Source organism: Pan paniscus, chromosome 11 (assembly GCF_029289425.2).
Source record: "Pan paniscus chromosome 11, NHGRI_mPanPan1-v2.0_pri, whole genome shotgun sequence".
NCBI classification, from domain to species: domain Eukaryota; kingdom Metazoa; phylum Chordata; class Mammalia; order Primates; family Hominidae; genus Pan; species Pan paniscus.
In genome coordinates, this window is record NC_073260.2 from 115846812 (window position 1) to 115864490 (window position 17679).

Genomic DNA, 17679 nt, shown 5'->3' on the forward strand with positions numbered 1-17679 from the left:
ACTACCTCTCGTTGTTTTCCTAACTGATTGTCATAAAAACATGTTTAGGGCAAAACAGAAAAATTTGGAGTTTTTGATTTGATGTGCTGATTATGTGGAGTATAATTGTGAGGTGTTACAAGTTTCATACAAATAATTTGTTAAATTTTTAGGTTTGACTATTTTATTCAGAGGTGCTTGGTTTGTGGTTGTTTTTCATAGTTTTATTAAATTCAATAACCTTGTTCAGTGGCCCCTTTTCTCAGTAATATTTTCCGTCATTGACATTAAAGCTTTTGGTGCCCTGCATACATTTAAGAATGTGTTTCCCGTATCCCTCGCTAATATTAATCGAATGTGGCCATTTTATAAAAACTATACAACTATACAAATTATTTCATGAGGATGTTTAGAAATATGCTTGTCCTTTATGTCTATAGAATGTGGCAGTTCTTTGCTGCCAGAAATAGTGAGAAATACAATGAAGTATGAAACGCCATCTTTAACATAATTTTTCCTTTAATATTAAAGGAACATTCATTAACACTATTTCTACTTGGATATTTTCCAGTTATATACTCAACCACTTATTGATCTTCCCTTTGCATTCTTGATCAGATGAGATTGGGCGTGTTCAGGGTAGTATGGTCATAGACTGATCTTCCCTTTACATTCTATGAAATAATTTTTTAAAAAATGAAATCTCTTATTTGGCAGGATGAGGGACATGGATGGGTTAGTGTATTAGTCTGCTTTCACACTGTTGATAAAGACATACCTGAGACACTGGGAAGAAAAAAAGGTTTAATGGACTTACAGTTCCACATGGCTGGGGACGCCTCACAATCATGGCGGAGGGTGAAACTCACATCTGACATGGCAGCAGACAAGAGAAAAGAGCTTGTGCCTGGAAACTCCCCTTTACGTAATCATCAGATCTCATGAGACTTATTCACTATCATGAAAACAGCACAGGAAAGCCCTGCCCCTATAATTCAGTTATCTCCCACTGGGTCCCTCCCATAACACATGAGAATTCAAGATGAGATTTGGGTGGGGATACAGTCAAACCGTATCAGTTAGTGAGTGATCCAAAGGTTAAATGGGTATCCTCACATAACACAGTGAATCTTTAGTGTCTGATTATTGGGAAGCCAAGGACTACAAGAACTCAGAATTCTCACCTCATTGTTTCAGTCTACACCTCCAAAAAACACTGACTTTCTGTTCAGTGCTGTAAACCTGTAGTTGTAGTCTGTGCTGTCCAATAGGGTAGCCACTAGCCACATGTGGCTGTATAAATTTAAACTGAACTTTAGTAAGATAAAAACTTTACTTCCTCAGTCGCACTAGCTACGTTTAAAGTGGTCAATTATTGGTCAATGCAGATAAAAAACATTTCTATCCTGAAGAGAGTTATATCTGTCAGTACTGGAAGATTCTTGTTTTATACCACGTTAAAATATTTAGATGGCTCCCTTCCCTTGGAAAATCCACAAGTCAGTGAAATGTTGAAAGTTTGCTTTTGGGTTCTCTTCTCTTTTCATGTACTTGTGTTGTAGCTGGACACTGAGGGCCTAGGGAATTCCTGGGGTGCCCCCTGAAGCCTCTGTCAGGTTTGCTGTAGGCTCCAGGCCCCTCCCCTCCTTCAGGCTTCAGCCAGAGCAGCCCTGCTTTTGTCTGTTTTACAAATTGGAGAGGCCTACCAGCACATCGTTTGCACAAATGGATCCTTCTCTTAAATAATTAGAAGCCACATTCAGTTGATTTACAGAGGCCTGGTTTGGGAGGTAGATAAAAAGAAGTAATTTGGGGACATACTCCTTCCCATATCATCCCCCAACTTAATGCATATCTTTTATGCATGTATGTTCAGGTTAAATATCATTATGATATTGCTTCTGAGATGTCTAGACTTGAGAGGATGGGTTTGTTATGATAGAAAAATGAAAAATGTTCAGAGATAAACAATGATATCTAGTTTTAAGTGACAGCAGTAGTTTTTTTTTTTTTTTTTTTTAATGCTTAATTCTTTCCTTTTCTGTTCCCGTTTTCAGAGTAATGATTTGGTTCTCTAACTTTCTCATAGAGTAAACAGTGAAATTTTTAAAATTATGAACTCATAGATTATAATGTGATTTGTTGTAGTTCTTTGCAGTTATTATTCTTTTTGTCACTCAGATTTCCCTACATTTAGCTGATAGGCACCTCATCATCTTGGATTTTTTTTTTAAATATAGCCTAGTAGTTCTGACAACTTCCTTGCTTCCGGTATGGCAAGATGTTGACTAATTTTCTACATTTCCCATACAAAGCCTATAATCTGCCATTTTCTAAGGGACTCTAGGCCCTAGTTTGTCTTTTTTTAAAGAAAATTTTATTACAGTATTTAGAAACAAATATCAACAGTATAGAAAGCTGAAAAAAATAGTACAAATCCTTCAACATTCATATTGGTTTGAGTATGAATATACTTATTACAGAAAAGTGTTACAGTGGTAAGTTGAAGAAAAAGAGTTGGATAGATGTCACTTTATGTGATCGCTTGAAACCGTGATTTGTTAAGGCTTTTAGGCAAGTGCGCTCTTTGTTGTTCCATTTCAAATTATATTATATGCATCGTATTGCCCTCTGAACTGTTAGTTTCTCCAACCACCCATGTACAGATATACAAAAGCAAATATTCAGTTAATTGGAAATCAGCAAAATTATTGTTTCATAAGATCTTTGTGGTATGAGAAATAAGAAACCAGAGAGTTATAAATTTTTTGAAATTGTATTTTAGATTCATTTACATGGTTGAGTTCTATCTGCATGTCCCTGCTGATGAAAGACAGACAGCCGGGTGCAGTGGCTCACATCTATAATCCCAGCACGTTGGGAGGCCGAGGCGAGCGGATCACGAGGTCAGGAGTTCAAGATCAGCCTGACCAATACGGTGAAGCCCTGCCTCTACTAAAAATAGAAAAATTAGCCAGGCGTGGTGGCGCACACCTGTAATCCCAGCTACTCAGGAGGCTGAGGCAGGAGAATCGCTTGAACTGAGGAGGCGGAGGTAGCAGTGAGCTGAGATTGTGCCACTGCACTCCAGCCTGCTTGACAGAGAGTGAGACTCTGTCTCAAGAAAGAAGGAGCAGAACATATAAAAATCAAAGGGTTGGCTTCTGCTGAGGCTATTGGACAAATGCTGAATAATGTGTGAAGTAAGTAAGGTAAAACGTGGTACTTTTAATATCACTGAACCTCCTTGCTCTTTTTTTTTTTTTTTTTCAGAGTACTTAGCAACCCTTGCTATAGATTAATGGAAACTACTTAGAACATTCTTTTATCCTGTTTATTTTTGGTTTAATTATTTTCTTAAGAATCCATTTCCAGTTGTTGTACCTAAATTTAAATTCCACCTTACTGATAGGCAGCTAGCATTTCCCTTTTGGCAATGTTGCTGTGTAATAAACAAGATAAGGAATGGAGATTAGCCAGAGTGAACATTTAGAATACGTTTTATCTTCACACCTCTGATCTCCTTTGGGCACAACCCATTTAAGTATAAATATGTATGTTTATAGCTGCATTCGTTTCTAGAGTGCTAGATCCTATCACTGTTGCTAGTCCAGGAGTAACATTTGAAGGTTCATTTGAAAAAATTTGGTCTTCTTATGCACTTCAGCTGAGTAGGAGGAAAAGCCAAATCACTTATTCATAGGTCTCCATCTCTGTGATCACACGGAGTCATTATGTAGCAGTTGGCTCTGATACGCTTGCACAGACACAAATTGAGTCCGACAGGACTGATGTCTCCTGGACTTTGCTGTCATTTGAAATGCTGGCATGAGGATGGGAGCAGTGAAAGCGGGAGGAGGGGAATGGGGAGGGGAGAGCTGATTCCTTTAGCACTTTTCCTAGGAACTTTTGAGATTTTTAACATCTGATAGCTGTGAACTGCTTGATAAGTTGTTTTTCAGAGGAGATTGATAACAATAGCTGATTTGGAACAGCTGGCCAGCTTCTGGATTCAAGAAGTTTTCCAGTGTACCACTTGCTTCTTCATGCCAACCCACTGTTTAAAAAAAAAAAAGAGACTATCTAATAGAATGGTAGAGTGATTCCTCTCCTTTTTAGTTTTATCTTCCCTGCATTCAAACCACTTATGAATAGTAATAAAAAAGATAATATCTTTAAAACAATTTTTGTTCTCATGCTTAAGCTGAGTTTCAGAAAAGACGTACTGTGGTATCTGCATTATAATTCTTTTTAAAGTACAAGTTATTTTAGTGGATTAGGTTATTTCTGGATATCTCTAGTATTTCCTGTCAAAAATTTTGTATATGTTTCAAATATTTCAGTTTTAAAAATTAAAGGTATGCAGTTTCATTTTGCAAATGAATGCTGATAGTCATTTTCAGATATTTTCTGCAGTGATAGAGGATGTAGTAGGATGTGATCTTCTCTCTTTATTTTTTAATTTTTCATTAAGAGTGTACTCTGCATAAGAGGCTGTGCTAGATTTATTGAGGGTTCTATAGGTACAATTATTTAATACGTGAAGAATTATACTTCAAATGATTGCTTGGAGCCAGTCATTGCCTCCCTTCCTAATTCCCACCAGTACCACCATTACTCTTAAGTCCTGTGTCACTTCTCACCTGTCACTCTTGCTGTGGCCTAATAGCATTCTCTAAATCGTCCCTGATCCAGTTGTCAGTTAATCTTTCCAAAGCCTGGTTCCATGGTTCCTCTGCTCTAAAACATTAAATGGCTCTTTTTGTAGTTTGCTGAATAAAGGCCATTTGACTTAGATCGCCATCCAAGGCTCTCTGTGACCTATTTTTTTTTATAGGCTGAATCTTTTTTTTTTTTTTTTGAGACGAAGTCTCACTTGTCACCCAGACTGGAGTGCAGTGGCAGAACCTTGGCTCACCAAAACCTCCGTCTCCTGGGTTCAAGTGATTCTCCTGCCTCAGCGTCCCGAGTAGCTGGGATTACAGGTATGCACCACCACGCCTGGCTAATTTTTTTGTGTTTTTAGTAAAGACGGAGTTTCACCATGTTGGCCAGGCTGGTCTTGAACTCCTGGCCTCAAGTGATCCTCCTGCCTCGGCTTCCCAAAGTGGTGGAATTACAGGCGTAAGCCACTGCGCCTGACTCTGAACCATTTTCTTTTGCTTCATCTTCTGGTTTTCCTAATAGAAGATGGTTTCCCATGACTTCAACCAGCAGGTTCTCAGAGTGTGGTCTCTGGACTGGCAGCATCAGCATCACCCAGGAACATGTAGAAATGCAAATTTATGCAAATATGTGACCCAGGCCTGTAATCCTAGCACTTTGGTAGGCCAAGAGTGGTGGCTCATCCCTGTAATCCTAGCACTTTGGGAGGCTGAGGCGGGCAGATCACTTGATGCCAGGAGTTTGAGACCAGCTTGGCTAACATGAAACCTTGCCTCTACTAAAAGTACAAAAATTACCCAGGCATGGTGGTGGGCACCTGTAATCTCAGCTACTTGGGAGGCTGAGACAGGAGAACCACTTGAACCTGGGAAGCAGCGTTTGCAGTGACCGTGATTGTACCACTGCACTACAGCCTGGGTGACAGAGTGAGACTGTCTCAAAAAAAAAAAAAAAAACCAAATTATTGAATTATTGGATCCCCACCACAGACCTACTGACCCACGAACTCTGATGGTAGTACTCACGCATCTGTTCTAAGAAGGCTTCCAGGGGGCCCCGTGCATGCTGACCTTTGGGAGGCCCTATTCCAACCAAACCAGGAAACTCAGGTTTTCCAAAGTTCCTTTCCCACTGCCCTGCCTTTGCATAGAATTCCTGGAATGCCTTTTCGTCATCTTGTTAAAATCCTGGTTAAACTTCAAGGCCTAGTTTGAGACACTATTTCCATGATGTCAATCTTGATCCTATCTTTTACAGCATTATCTGGTTTTCCTTCCTGGCGCTAATCACTTATTAAATTGTACTAATCATCTGGTGTACCTGCTTTATTTTCCCTACTAATCTGGAAACAAAAATAATAGAACCTGACTCATCTTTCTGCCTTGAGACACCTTGTGCTGTCACTCTTGATGCCTTGCACACAGTAGGTGCTCTAAAAATAGTTTGTGGCTTTTTGATTTTACAGAGAAGATTGAGGAAATGAAACCCTTGCCCAGGAGGCATATAAAAATCCTGTTAAATGAAAGAGGCTCATGCTAACTATTGTTTTGACTTATTGATGCCAAACTAGACTTGAACGTTGATGTGTCTTCAGGGAAGAAGCCAAATATGCTAGTGTAAAAAATTCTAACCTCTGCTATTTACCTGGAGAAGTTGAATTAGCCCTGTCATTTCAACTGATGCCAAAAAAGCAGCTTCCATTATTGTGTCAGTAGTAGACTTTTATCCTGCATGGAGGAACTTCTCTTAAATCTTTCTCATAGCACTGGTGTGCTTCTTTGCACTGATGTATTTACGTAATGTTTCATAAGAAGTGACATTTCCTTTTTTAGGTATTTGCCCAAAAGGTGGCATAAGCAAAGAATGAAAGTCAAGGTGGTTGGCTTTAGGAGGGCCTAAAATTGGGAATGCGAGAGCTCCCACGTAACACAAACCCGGATAGTCTAAGACTCCTACATTTTACAAACCAAGTTATTTCCTTCCTAATACAAAGCATGACAGTTACAATTGATTGTGTATTTACAATGGATTGTGTCTGTCATGGTGATTGTGATGGAACCAGGGGGGAAAGAGTAAGAAATCTAAGCATCTTTGTGTTTTCTTCCTTTTCTTTTCTCTTCCTCCCCACTTTCAGGCTCTGAAAGTGTTCCAGCTGAAATTTCAGATCGGACAGACTCGCTGCGGCTCCGGAGGCAGTGATTCCAAGCTGCTCGCGCACGCTGCTGCCAAGCTGCAGGATGGTGCACGTAGCCAGGCTGCTGCTGCTGCTCCTCACTTTCTTCCTCCGCACGGATGCTGAGAGTAAGCCATTCTCCCCTTCTCTAGGGGGCTGTGACCATAATGAGTGGTTTTGTTTGCAGTTGGCACCAGGCTCAGGGCCTCTGAATACATTTCCTTTGGAAGTAAATCCTGAGACACTGTGAGATCCTCCTTGGCTACCAGCCAGCCTTTGAAAGAGATTATTGACGTGACTTCCTCACCATTTCCTCTCCGTTTTAATGCCCCTTTTCTTGTGCATCTAACTGCTCCTCCTGTTTATTTATTTTTTTATACCTCTTATCAGCCTGGTAGCAAAGATATTATGAGACCAAGGATATAACTCAAACTGAGGTTAACCAGTTGGTGGTGCCAATAAGTAAACATTGTTCAGACCCACTCAAAATTTCTTTATTTTTGTGGATCGTTCCGTGTTTAGAAAAATGCACAATGTCACAATGAGCCTAATTAAACTTCCAAGCCCCTTGTAGCTGTCATAGCAGCTGTTCTAATGTACTGTTTCCGACAGCTGTCGTCGAGTACAGTATTCAAACAAATCAAGCAGAACTGACAACTTTGTGGCTGGATGAAGGGTCTGGAAGTATGAGGAGAATTCTGTGGACTAGAGACACCAAAGCTTGGATTACTGGACTCAATTTATGAAACTGCTATTGTGGTCCATTAACTTGACAATTAATGAGAAGATCACATCTTCCTAATTAGGAAATCATTAGGTCTACCTTGTTTACCTGCATTTATTTTCCCATCTGTCCTGTGGCTTTTTGGAAGAGATAGTATTGGAGAAGGGCATGTCTCGGCCTTGTACCCCCTGACATGTGTGGTTCCTTGGTAGTGGTTTAGTTCATACGTGAGTTGGCCATTTTCTTTGGGAATCACCTAGTATGAGTAAAATGTGTAACATCTGCAGTCATTAACGTTTCTCTCCACTGACTATTTCAGTGAGATTAAATTTGACTCATGTTAAGGATGTTTCCAAGACAAGTATCCTGTGTCATCTTGGCCCCTTTCTATTAATTGCATTTTGACAGGAATTCCCTCACGAGCCACCAATTGCTTCATGGAAATAGGAGCTCTATTTTCTAAAGAGGTATTTTGAGAAGTGAAAGGAATAACATTAATAATAAGATACATATGTAACATGCATGTTTTAAGCACAACATTCTCTGGTTAATAATGTATATAGTTTCCTAATTAGCACTTGGGAGTGTCAACTTAAGGTGAAGCCAAGGAATTTCGAGTCTAATGCCAGCAAATAATTAACTGGGAAAAGACCCAAATGTTAGATGTTCTTGTTATTTTAAAGCCATTTATGTCAAAGCTTATTTTAAAGGTGAAATCTAAATTTAGTTTATTAAAGAGAAATTGAGACTATTGTTTTATTATTTTTGTTTGGCTAGAGTGCAAAAGTAAGTTGTTTCACCATTGTTAATTTTTGGCAAAAGCCCATTTAGACCCTGGGAGCCCAGTTTAATGTCAGATCACAGCTAGAGTTTTTCTTAAAGTTACTAGATATAATTATTGTACTTCCATGAAGTTATCTTTCCAGATAACTAAAAATGTTCTTCTACTGAGCAGTGATGCCTTTGCTTAATTCTCTGGTGAAAAGTGGCAGACAGATGTGGAGTTTAGAGAGGAAGACTTTTAAAATTGTGTTTGAAAAAACAATCTTTTCTGCAGATAACCATCATCTTACTGGTTTTCTCCTCCATATTCCTCTCGTTCTTCTTCATCACACTTCTTATGCTGTGTAGTCTTACAAAAGAAATCACAAAGGCCCTTGTTAGCAATTTTTAGTTAAGATATTTATCATGCTGTATGTTTTGTGATACCAGCTTTCAACCTTAAGATGTCCCTTGAAAAAGAATCTACTCCCTCTCACCCCTCCCATTATAGCTAAAAAGAGGAAGCAGGCTTCAACTTGGCCAAATCAATTTTGATTAGCTTTGTCCTTGTCTAATCAGCCTCCATGTAGTATATTTTCCTTTTCACAGATTCATTTGGCACTCTTGAATAGCATGTGTATTCTGAAAGTTATTGACGAAAGAGGAAAATTTAACCATATCTTTTAAGGTACATTTTAAAAGAAGAAGGAACATCCATTTGCAATCTAGCAGAAGATACCTGTGGTTTGTGAAAGCACATGGTAGAGTCGGAGATATCATTTTAGTCACTAAAAATGTTTAAAAACAATTGGTAAAATAGGATCCAGATTATAACTTATCAAATACTGTCATTACCTTTTCTTCAAACACTGAAATAAAAATAAAGTTATAAGTAACACTAAAGAAAAATTTGATTTATTCACTATCATATATAAAGATAATATTTTTCAGGCTTTTATTGCCTGGGTCACTGATTGGTTTTCTTATGCCTTCATTAGCACATCTAGCCTTCTTTGTTTTCCCTTTTACCTAACTGTGTTTTGTATTGATCCAAAGGATCAAGAGTTATTAATAGTAGCTTGTCAGAGCCATTTTAGAACTCTGAAATAATTTTTTCAAATGTTTGTCCTCCTTTGAAAAAGAAGACTATATGGGGGTGGGAATGGAAAGAAACCACTCTAGTTTGCCATGTTAATTTAATGTGTCCAACTCACTCTCTTTTGAAATGATTAACTCCAAAAAGCCTGAGAGTCAGGGTTGTAATCTGCTGTATAGAATGTCATAGCAAAGTACTGGGTGTGAAGTTGCATTAAGGTGGAGGGCTCTTATAAGCCTTGGTTCAAACCTAGGTTGGAAAATTGTGATAATATCCCTCAGCAGAAGATTATAGTCTTTGCCATTGCCAGTTTAAAATGCCCTATATATCCACTATTATTTTAAAAAGCTAGACGTGTGTTTGTATCTGATTTCTGCTCATTCCGGTGTCTTGAATGGCCCAGATGATTTTGCTTGTTGTTTCTTGAATGCATGTCTGGACAGTAGAGCTGTGATCTCAGGGAAGGGCATATGCGACTTCAGTTCGAGCAGCGTGAGTAAGCTCTTCTTCAGGGCTGGCCAACCAGTTTTGTGGTTTAGGTAGTGCTCCGAGAACCATTCGGCTGTAAGATGCATGCAAATTAAAGATTCATATAGATTATGGTAATGTAATCCTCAGGTGAATGTTTTTCTTCTGGATGAGTTTTCATAATAGCTTCTGTTAGTTGTATTTTATACATAAATTTCGTTTGCTATTTACCAGTCTTTAAAAAAGAAAAACTAAAAGCAGACCAAGAACCTACTGTTAGCATCTTCTTTGTCAGACCAGTTTCACTCTAACGAAATCACTTGTAGCATACTGTTACATTCTAGACCTGAGTTTACACTGTGGTCATTATAATTAAACCTGAATGTTTACCTGATCTCAGAAATAGAACATTTTTTTTAAATTGTAGAGACACACTCTTCATAATTTAATTCCTCAGATGGTTTAGTTCATCCATTTACTTGTTGCTTTTTGTCATTTTTCCACTTCAGATCGTGAATACTTCTTCCTTCTCCTTCCTTATTGTTAAAGAGCCTTGCTGTAGTCACTATATACTTGCAATATTTCTTTCTTTTTTTTTCTTTTTTTGAGACAGAGTCTCGCTCAGTCGCCCAGGCTGGAGTGCAGTGGCGTGATCTCGGCTCACTGCAAGCTCCGCCTCCTGGGTTCACGCTATTCTCCTGTCTCAGCCTCCGGAGTAGCTGGGACTACAGGTGGCCGCCACCTCGCCCGGCTAATTTTCTGTATATTTAGTAGAGACGGGGTTTCACCATGTTAGCCAGGATGGTCTTGATCTCCTCACCTCGTGATCCACCCATCTTGGCCTCCCAAAGTGCTGGGATTACAGACGTGAGCCACCACGCCTGGCCTATACTCACAATATTTCTGTCTTTTATGGAAGCAGTGAGTCCCTCCTCAACCCCCTTTGGTATTATATCACTGTAGACCATGGAGTTTCTTTATTTCTTTGACATTAGAACATAGACTGACATCTGTGTTGTAAGATAATCATTTGCTATCTTAAGTATTTCCTGATGGGCAGCATAGAGTAATGGTTAAGAATGTGAGCTCTGAAGCCATAGTCTGGTTTTGAAGTCTGGCTGGGATTTGGTAAATCATGCTCTTAGCCTCAGTTTCCCATATCTTTGTCATTTTGATCAATCTTGCTCTTTGCTTCAGTTTTCCTATTTTTAAAATGTGGATGACGGTGATGGTCATGATATAATACTCCTGGGTTTTGCGAGGATTTGCTGAGTTAAAAGAAAACTCATAGATTAGCAGATAACACAAGGTACGTGTTTCGTGAATGTTAGCTGTTATTATATCATTATTCAACAAGATTTAGCAAGCAGTTTTATTGAGCACGTGTGAAGCACTGTGCTAATTTTTTTTTTTTAATTTGACCTAGAGGTTATCAAAATTTGGGTGGTGGATAAGCCAGGTTTTCTTGTAGCAGGTTAAAGTCTCCAGCTTGCTTCTCTGCAAAGTCCTATATGTAGGAGTTCTTATAAACCCTTGCTTCCGGGCATTAAATTGAAGATCAAGAGGGGAAATATAAAGCATATCTGCTTTAGTCTAAAGTGGTTAAAAAAAGGCTTCTTAGAATTACACATTTAAAATTAATTTGGCTTGGGTAGAATGGATAGTAGAAGGTGTTTCCTCTGTTTGTACGGTTGCCTCTTACATACATTTTATTGAGCAGCTCACAGGAAGGAACTATAGAAATTTACTGTAGGTAAACACAGTAATACAGTGCCTCTTCAGAAAGCTGAAGGTGGGGGGTGAGCTTGGTGAGAAAGAGAGTGAGTGGCCATTGATATGACCAGGAATTATCTTGCAGGAAAAAAATATATTTTTTAGTTTTTTTGAGACAGTCTCACTCGTCGCCCAGGCTGGAGTGCAGTGGTGTGATCTTGGCTCACTGCAACCTCCACCTCTGGGGTTCCAGCAATCCTCTTGCCTCGCCTCCCGAGTAGCTGGGATTACAGGCCCCTGCCACCATGCCTGGCTAATTTTTGTGTTTTTAATAAATACGGGGTTTCACCATGTTGGCCAGGCTGGTCTCGAACTTTGAACCTCAAATCATCCACTCGCCTCAGCCTCCTAAAGTGCTGGTATTACAGGTGTGAGCCACCGTGCCAGCCAAAAACATTTTTTTAAAGGAATAGGAAAATGATGATGTTGAAAGCAGGGCAAATGATTGCATCTTGCAGAAATTGGCGAGATCTTCCCAAAAAAGTTAGGAAAGGAAAGGATAACTTTCTTATATTATTAAAATGCATACATTTCAGTAGGCAGAGTCAGTTTACACCAGAAACATATCTTATTAAAAAGATTTTGGTTTTTGCCGTGTGTGGTGGCTCACGCCTGTAATTCCAGCACATTGGGAGACTGAGGCAGGAGGATCATTTGAGGACAGGAGTTCAAGATCAGCCTGGACGACATAGCAAGACCTCATCTGCACAAAAATTTTTAGAAAGTAAAATAAAAATGTCTTTTTGTTTTTGTTTTAGATTATGAGTGTTATCTCTATCATTTAAGTATCCTTTAAAAGATAAATTGCTTGGGATGATGAAAATGTTCTTTTTTTTCGAGATGGAGTTTTGCTCTTGTTACCCAGGCTGGGGTGCAATGGCACGATCTTGGCTCATCGCAACCTCCGCCTCCTGGGTTCAAGCGATTCTCCTGCGTCAGCCTCCCTAGTAGCTGGGATTACAGGCGTGTGCCACCACACCTGGCTGATTTTTTTGTGTTTTTAGTAGAGACAGGGTTTCTCCATATTGGTCAGGCTGGTCTCGAACTCCCGACCTCAGGTGATCCGCCCGCCGTGGCCTCCCAAATTGCTGGGATTACAGGCATGAGCCACTGCGCCTGGCCTCAAAAATGTTCTTAAGTTAGATTAGAGTGTTGGTACTGAGTATAAACATAATATACTAAATACCATTGAATTGTATACTTTAAATGGGAAAACTTTATGGTATTTGAATTATATCTCACTAAAGCTGTTAAAACAAGGAAAAAAAACAGCCAGTTGTGGTGGCACATATCTGTAGTCCTAGCTACTTGGGAGGTTGAAGAGGGAGGATTGCTTGAGCCCAGTTTAAGGCCGTAGTGACCTAGGATGACATCACTGCACTGCAGCCGTGTGACAGAGAGAGACTCTGTCTCAAAACAAACAAACAAACAAACAAAAAACACCTAAACCAAAACAAAAAGCAATTTCTGCTTACCCTAGTTCTTTGGTTAGAGTCCCTTTAGTATATGCAATCTGAAAGTAACCTGTATGTTTACATGATAAACATGTAGCCATGTTTATCAGCCTTCATTGTTTCTCTTTTCTCTAAATTAATAGAGGTGTGGCAAAATTACTCCCTCTTCCTTCCTCCCCTCACTTTAAAGTAGCTAAATTAGCAGCATCCAGCTGTCTGAAGCAAGGAAAGTATTCCAGCTATTTTACTGATCCTTTAGCCTCATTGTGGAGTTTCTGTGGCTTTTTGAATTAATTGCTCCCAGCAGAGCTGTAGCTACCTAGTAAGATTAAGACTCTGTCACAAAATCAACACATGTGTACATTTCAAAGCATTTTTTATTGAGTATAGTAGGACTTGCTTTTTTAAACAGTTCCAAAGTATGACCTGTTTGTTATCTCTATTTGGGAATAGGCCCTAAACTCTAAGGATGGAACAATTATCAAAAGTATTTGTGAACTAATTCTTATTATTTGTAATAGTCTGGTGGTATTTGATTCTACTGTTGTGTGATCTCCTGGTTTTATTCCCTTAACATTCTTAACTTCTTTAATTTTCCTCTGATTCTGTTTCTATGTACCTGATCTACTTCTTTTTCTTTTCCCTTTCTTTTTTGAGACAGGGTCTGGCTCTGCTGCCCAGGCTGGAGTAGTGCAGTGGCACAGTCTCCGCTCACTGCAACCTCCACTTCCTGGGCTCAAGTCATCCTCTCACCTCAGCCTCCCTAGTAGCTGGAACTACAGGCACGCGCCACCATGCTTAGCTAATCTTTTTTTTTTTTTCTTGAGATGGAGTCTCACTCTGTCACCGAGGCTGGAGTGCAGTGGCACCATGTTGGCTCACTGCAAACTCCATCTCCTGGGTTCAAGCAATTCTCCTGCCTTAGCCTCCCAAGTAGCTGGGATTACAGGTGCCCACCACCACACCTGGCTATTATATATATATATATATATATATATATATTTTTTTTTTTTAGTAGAGACCGAGTTTCTCCATGTTGGCCAGGCTGGTCTCGAACTCCTGACTTCAGGTGATTCCACCTGCCTCAGCCTCCCAAAGTGCTGGAATTATAGGCATGAGCCACCACACCCGGCCTTCTTGCCTAATTTTTATATTTTTTTATAGAGATGGTTTTACCATCTTGCCCAGGCTGGTCTCGAACTCCTGAGCTCAAGTGATCTGCCAGCCTTGGCTTCCCAAAGTGCTGGGATTATAGTCGTGAGCCACCACACCCAGCTGTACCTGACCCATTTCAAGTAACCTTGACTTGGTTGGGAGCCCCATCCCCTCCTGCCTACGTAGATGTGTTTCTTGTTAATTCAGAAACTCCAAGCCAGCCTCTATCATGAAGTGAAGAATTAAAGAGAAAGGTCCTGTGATTGGATGGAGATGCCATTTTAGAACCAATTCTTTAACCTAAAATTAAGTATTTTCTTTTTTCTTCAGTTTGCTTTAGCTTCACTTATTTCTTCACTAAACTCTCTCTGTGTGTGTGTGTGTGTGTGTGTCTGCTATGTGGAAAGTTCTGTGTGAAGTGGTGGGAATATAAAAATTTTAAACAGTGTGGGCCTACACCAGCCTGTAATCTATCTTCAGAATTCAAAGCTAGTGTTTAGGATGCTCTCAAGCAATCTTCTCAGACTTTGTCTCTAGGCAGGAAGTAATGCATAAAGAATGTGGACCCTGGAGCAGAGTGCTTGTGTTCAAGTCCTGCTTCTGCTGTATAATTACTCTGACCACGGGCAGGGTACAAATCTCTATGTGTCTCTCATCTGTAAAATGAAGATAAATATAGCACACACTTGATATAGTTATCACAAGGACTAAGGAAATAACTTTGTAAAGCATTTTGAATAATAGGATTAAATATTCAGTAAATGTTATTAGTTGCTATTATGCCTTTTTTTCTCATTAGTTTGTGTCATTTCCAAATTAGAAGCATCTTTGTTTGGATCTCTGTTGGCATATATTATCCCATTAACTTCACAATTTGAGCAGAATCTTTTTAAAATGTAAATATGCATATTTATATACATTTATGATTTCAAGGGACATTGACTGATTGGCTCATTCATGTCTTTCACAGTCCCATTAATAAATGTTTATTGGACACATTTCCTGTGCCAAGCATTGAGTTAACTACTGAGGATAAAATGTGGATTGAAAGCAATATGATCCCTGCCCCTAAAAAGCTTAAACTCTAGTGGCATAGCCAAATATTTAACATTAATTTTTAAAATTTACATTTTCTAACAGTAACAAGTACTTAAGGGAAGAAAATAAGCAGCCAAGTGGCTCATCTGTTCTGAAAAGTAATCCACAGCTTTCCTGAGGGAGTGATTTATTTTTTCTATTTTGAAATAATTTTACACTTAAAAGACATTACAACAATCATACAGGAATTTTCCATGTAGCTTTCATTCAGTTTTCCTAATATTCATATATTACATAATCACAGTACATTATCAAAACCAGGAAGTTAACATTTGCACAGTATTGTTAACTAAACTACATGTGTTATTTAGATTTTACCAGTTTTTACATGCACTTATTTTTAGCTATTATTATTATTTATTTTGGACACAGGGTCTCACTCTGTTATCCAGGCTGGAGTGCAGTGACGCGATCTCGGCTCACTGCACCTTCTGCCTCCTGGGCTCGGGTGATCCTCCCACTTCAGCATCACTAGTAGCTGGGATTACTGGCACGTGCCATCACGTCCGGCTAATTTTTGTATTTTTTTTTAGAGATGGGGTTTCCTCATGTTGCCCAGGCTGGTCTCAGAATCCTGGGCTCAAGGTCTGCACCCACCTTGGCCTCCCGAAGTGCTGAGATTACAGACATGATAAAAATAAATGCACCTGGCTAAGTGGTGGAGACTGGCTAAGACAAGGCTTCATAAACCTTGTTCAAAATCTTGGTTTTTATTCTATGAACTGCAGGAATCACTGACTTATTTTTAAGCTGCTATAGGAAGACATTTACATTTTTAAAAGAGCAATGAGGTGGCATGGTGGAAAAATTCTTTGGAGGGAGGCCAGCCAGAGTGGCCTTGAGATCTGTTAAGAGGCTAGTTGGAAGTTATGGAGTAGATGTGGTACAAGGGACCAGGCTGATAGAGGTTTAAGGAGGCTAGACTGCTTGACACTGAAACATTTTTTAAAATTGACCTTTGTGAAAAAGCATTATTCTAAAACTGAACCACCAACAGATTGTTAAAATTTAGAGTGAAGGAGAAAACCATGTTAAGAAGGGACCTAAAGTATATTCAGTACCTTATAAGTAATCCTTTGTTTTTAACATGGCATTTTAAAAATTCCCTCCAAATTTATCTTTCCTCAGTCTTGTAATTTCACTTTTTAATCGTGAAGTTCAGATAGTTTTATTTAAACTTATCTTTTTGTTAATATCTGTTAAAAATGTGGAATCCAGAATCAGTTTAAAACAATGAAGTTCAGTGCCTTACTACAAAAGACATTACAACTTAGTTTTGTTCTCTCACAAAAGTTTTAAATTCACTGTACAATTTGCAATAGGTTTTCAAAAATCAACATAGTACTGTGGCAGTTATTTACAATAACTACAGTTATTAAATGTGGCTTTAAGATACACTAAGTACTTAAATCATCAGTTTAAAAAATAGCACACAATCTATTCCTTTTAAGCTAAAAGTATGGAAAGTATAACAAATCTACTAAACCAAGTATGTTTTCTTAGTTTTTTTTTGTGTTAAGATAAATATATAGAGAAACATATACTTAAACCTTTTTAAGATGCTTATAAAGGAGTGAGAGAAAAATAAAATGCCATTGTTTGTCACTAAAAAAAGTCATTTAAACCTTTAATCTACAGTGATTTTAGGTTGATAGAAACTCCTCTAATATCTATACTTATCTTTTAAAACAAATTTCAATAACAGTTCATTTAAAAGTAATAATACTTTTCATTCAGCACATGACTACATTGTGCCTCCAATAAGCCAGATCCAGATTCCTGTTACCACAGACTTTATATTCTAGTTGGGATGTTGTGGAGAAAGGAGCAGTGCAGCAAGACATGGCTGTGGGCAACAAGTCACTGAACGGTGTGACTTTGGAGAGTGATAAATGCTGCAAAGATCGTAAAACAGCATGATGTAATATGAGAGTAAGAGAGGATATGAAGGGAGAGGATAGGTCTTGGTTTGGTTTGTCATATGTCAAGGAAGGTGTTACTGAGTGAGATACAACACTTGAGCCGAAGAATGGGAAGGGTCCAGCTATGAAAAAATGGAGTTCAGAGCATCCAGGCAGATGGGGGAATGAGTGTGAAGACCTTAGTGCAAGGAGGAGCCTAGTGTGTTCAAAGGACAAAATAAGGTCCAGGAGACACATCATGGGGCCCTGGAGGTCTTATAAAGGGTTTGATTTGCTGGGCTTGGTATAGGAGAGTATGTAGGGAAACACATATATTATTGGGACATCTATTCATTAAACTTGAATTGGGTACTACTGTTCTCTACTAGGACAAAATGTGTATATATTTTTCCACAAATAGTGCATTGAAG

At 38.9% G+C, this 17679-nt stretch overlaps 1 protein-coding gene across 42 annotated transcripts in view; it reads left to right on the plus strand.

Annotated features, from left to right (window-relative positions):
- Window positions 1–17679, plus strand: part of PTPRD (protein tyrosine phosphatase receptor type D) — a 2308100-nt gene that overhangs the window by 1878317 nt on the left and 412104 nt on the right. For all 42 annotated transcript variants that reach the window (XM_055092146.2, XM_055092147.2, XM_055092152.2 and 39 more), the window contains one exon: window positions 6779–6945. In XM_055092146.2, the coding sequence (XP_054948121.1) occupies window positions 6882–6945 (64 nt within the window). In that variant the 5' untranslated portion in view covers window positions 6779–6881. The remainder of the gene's footprint in view (window positions 1–6778; window positions 6946–17679) is intronic.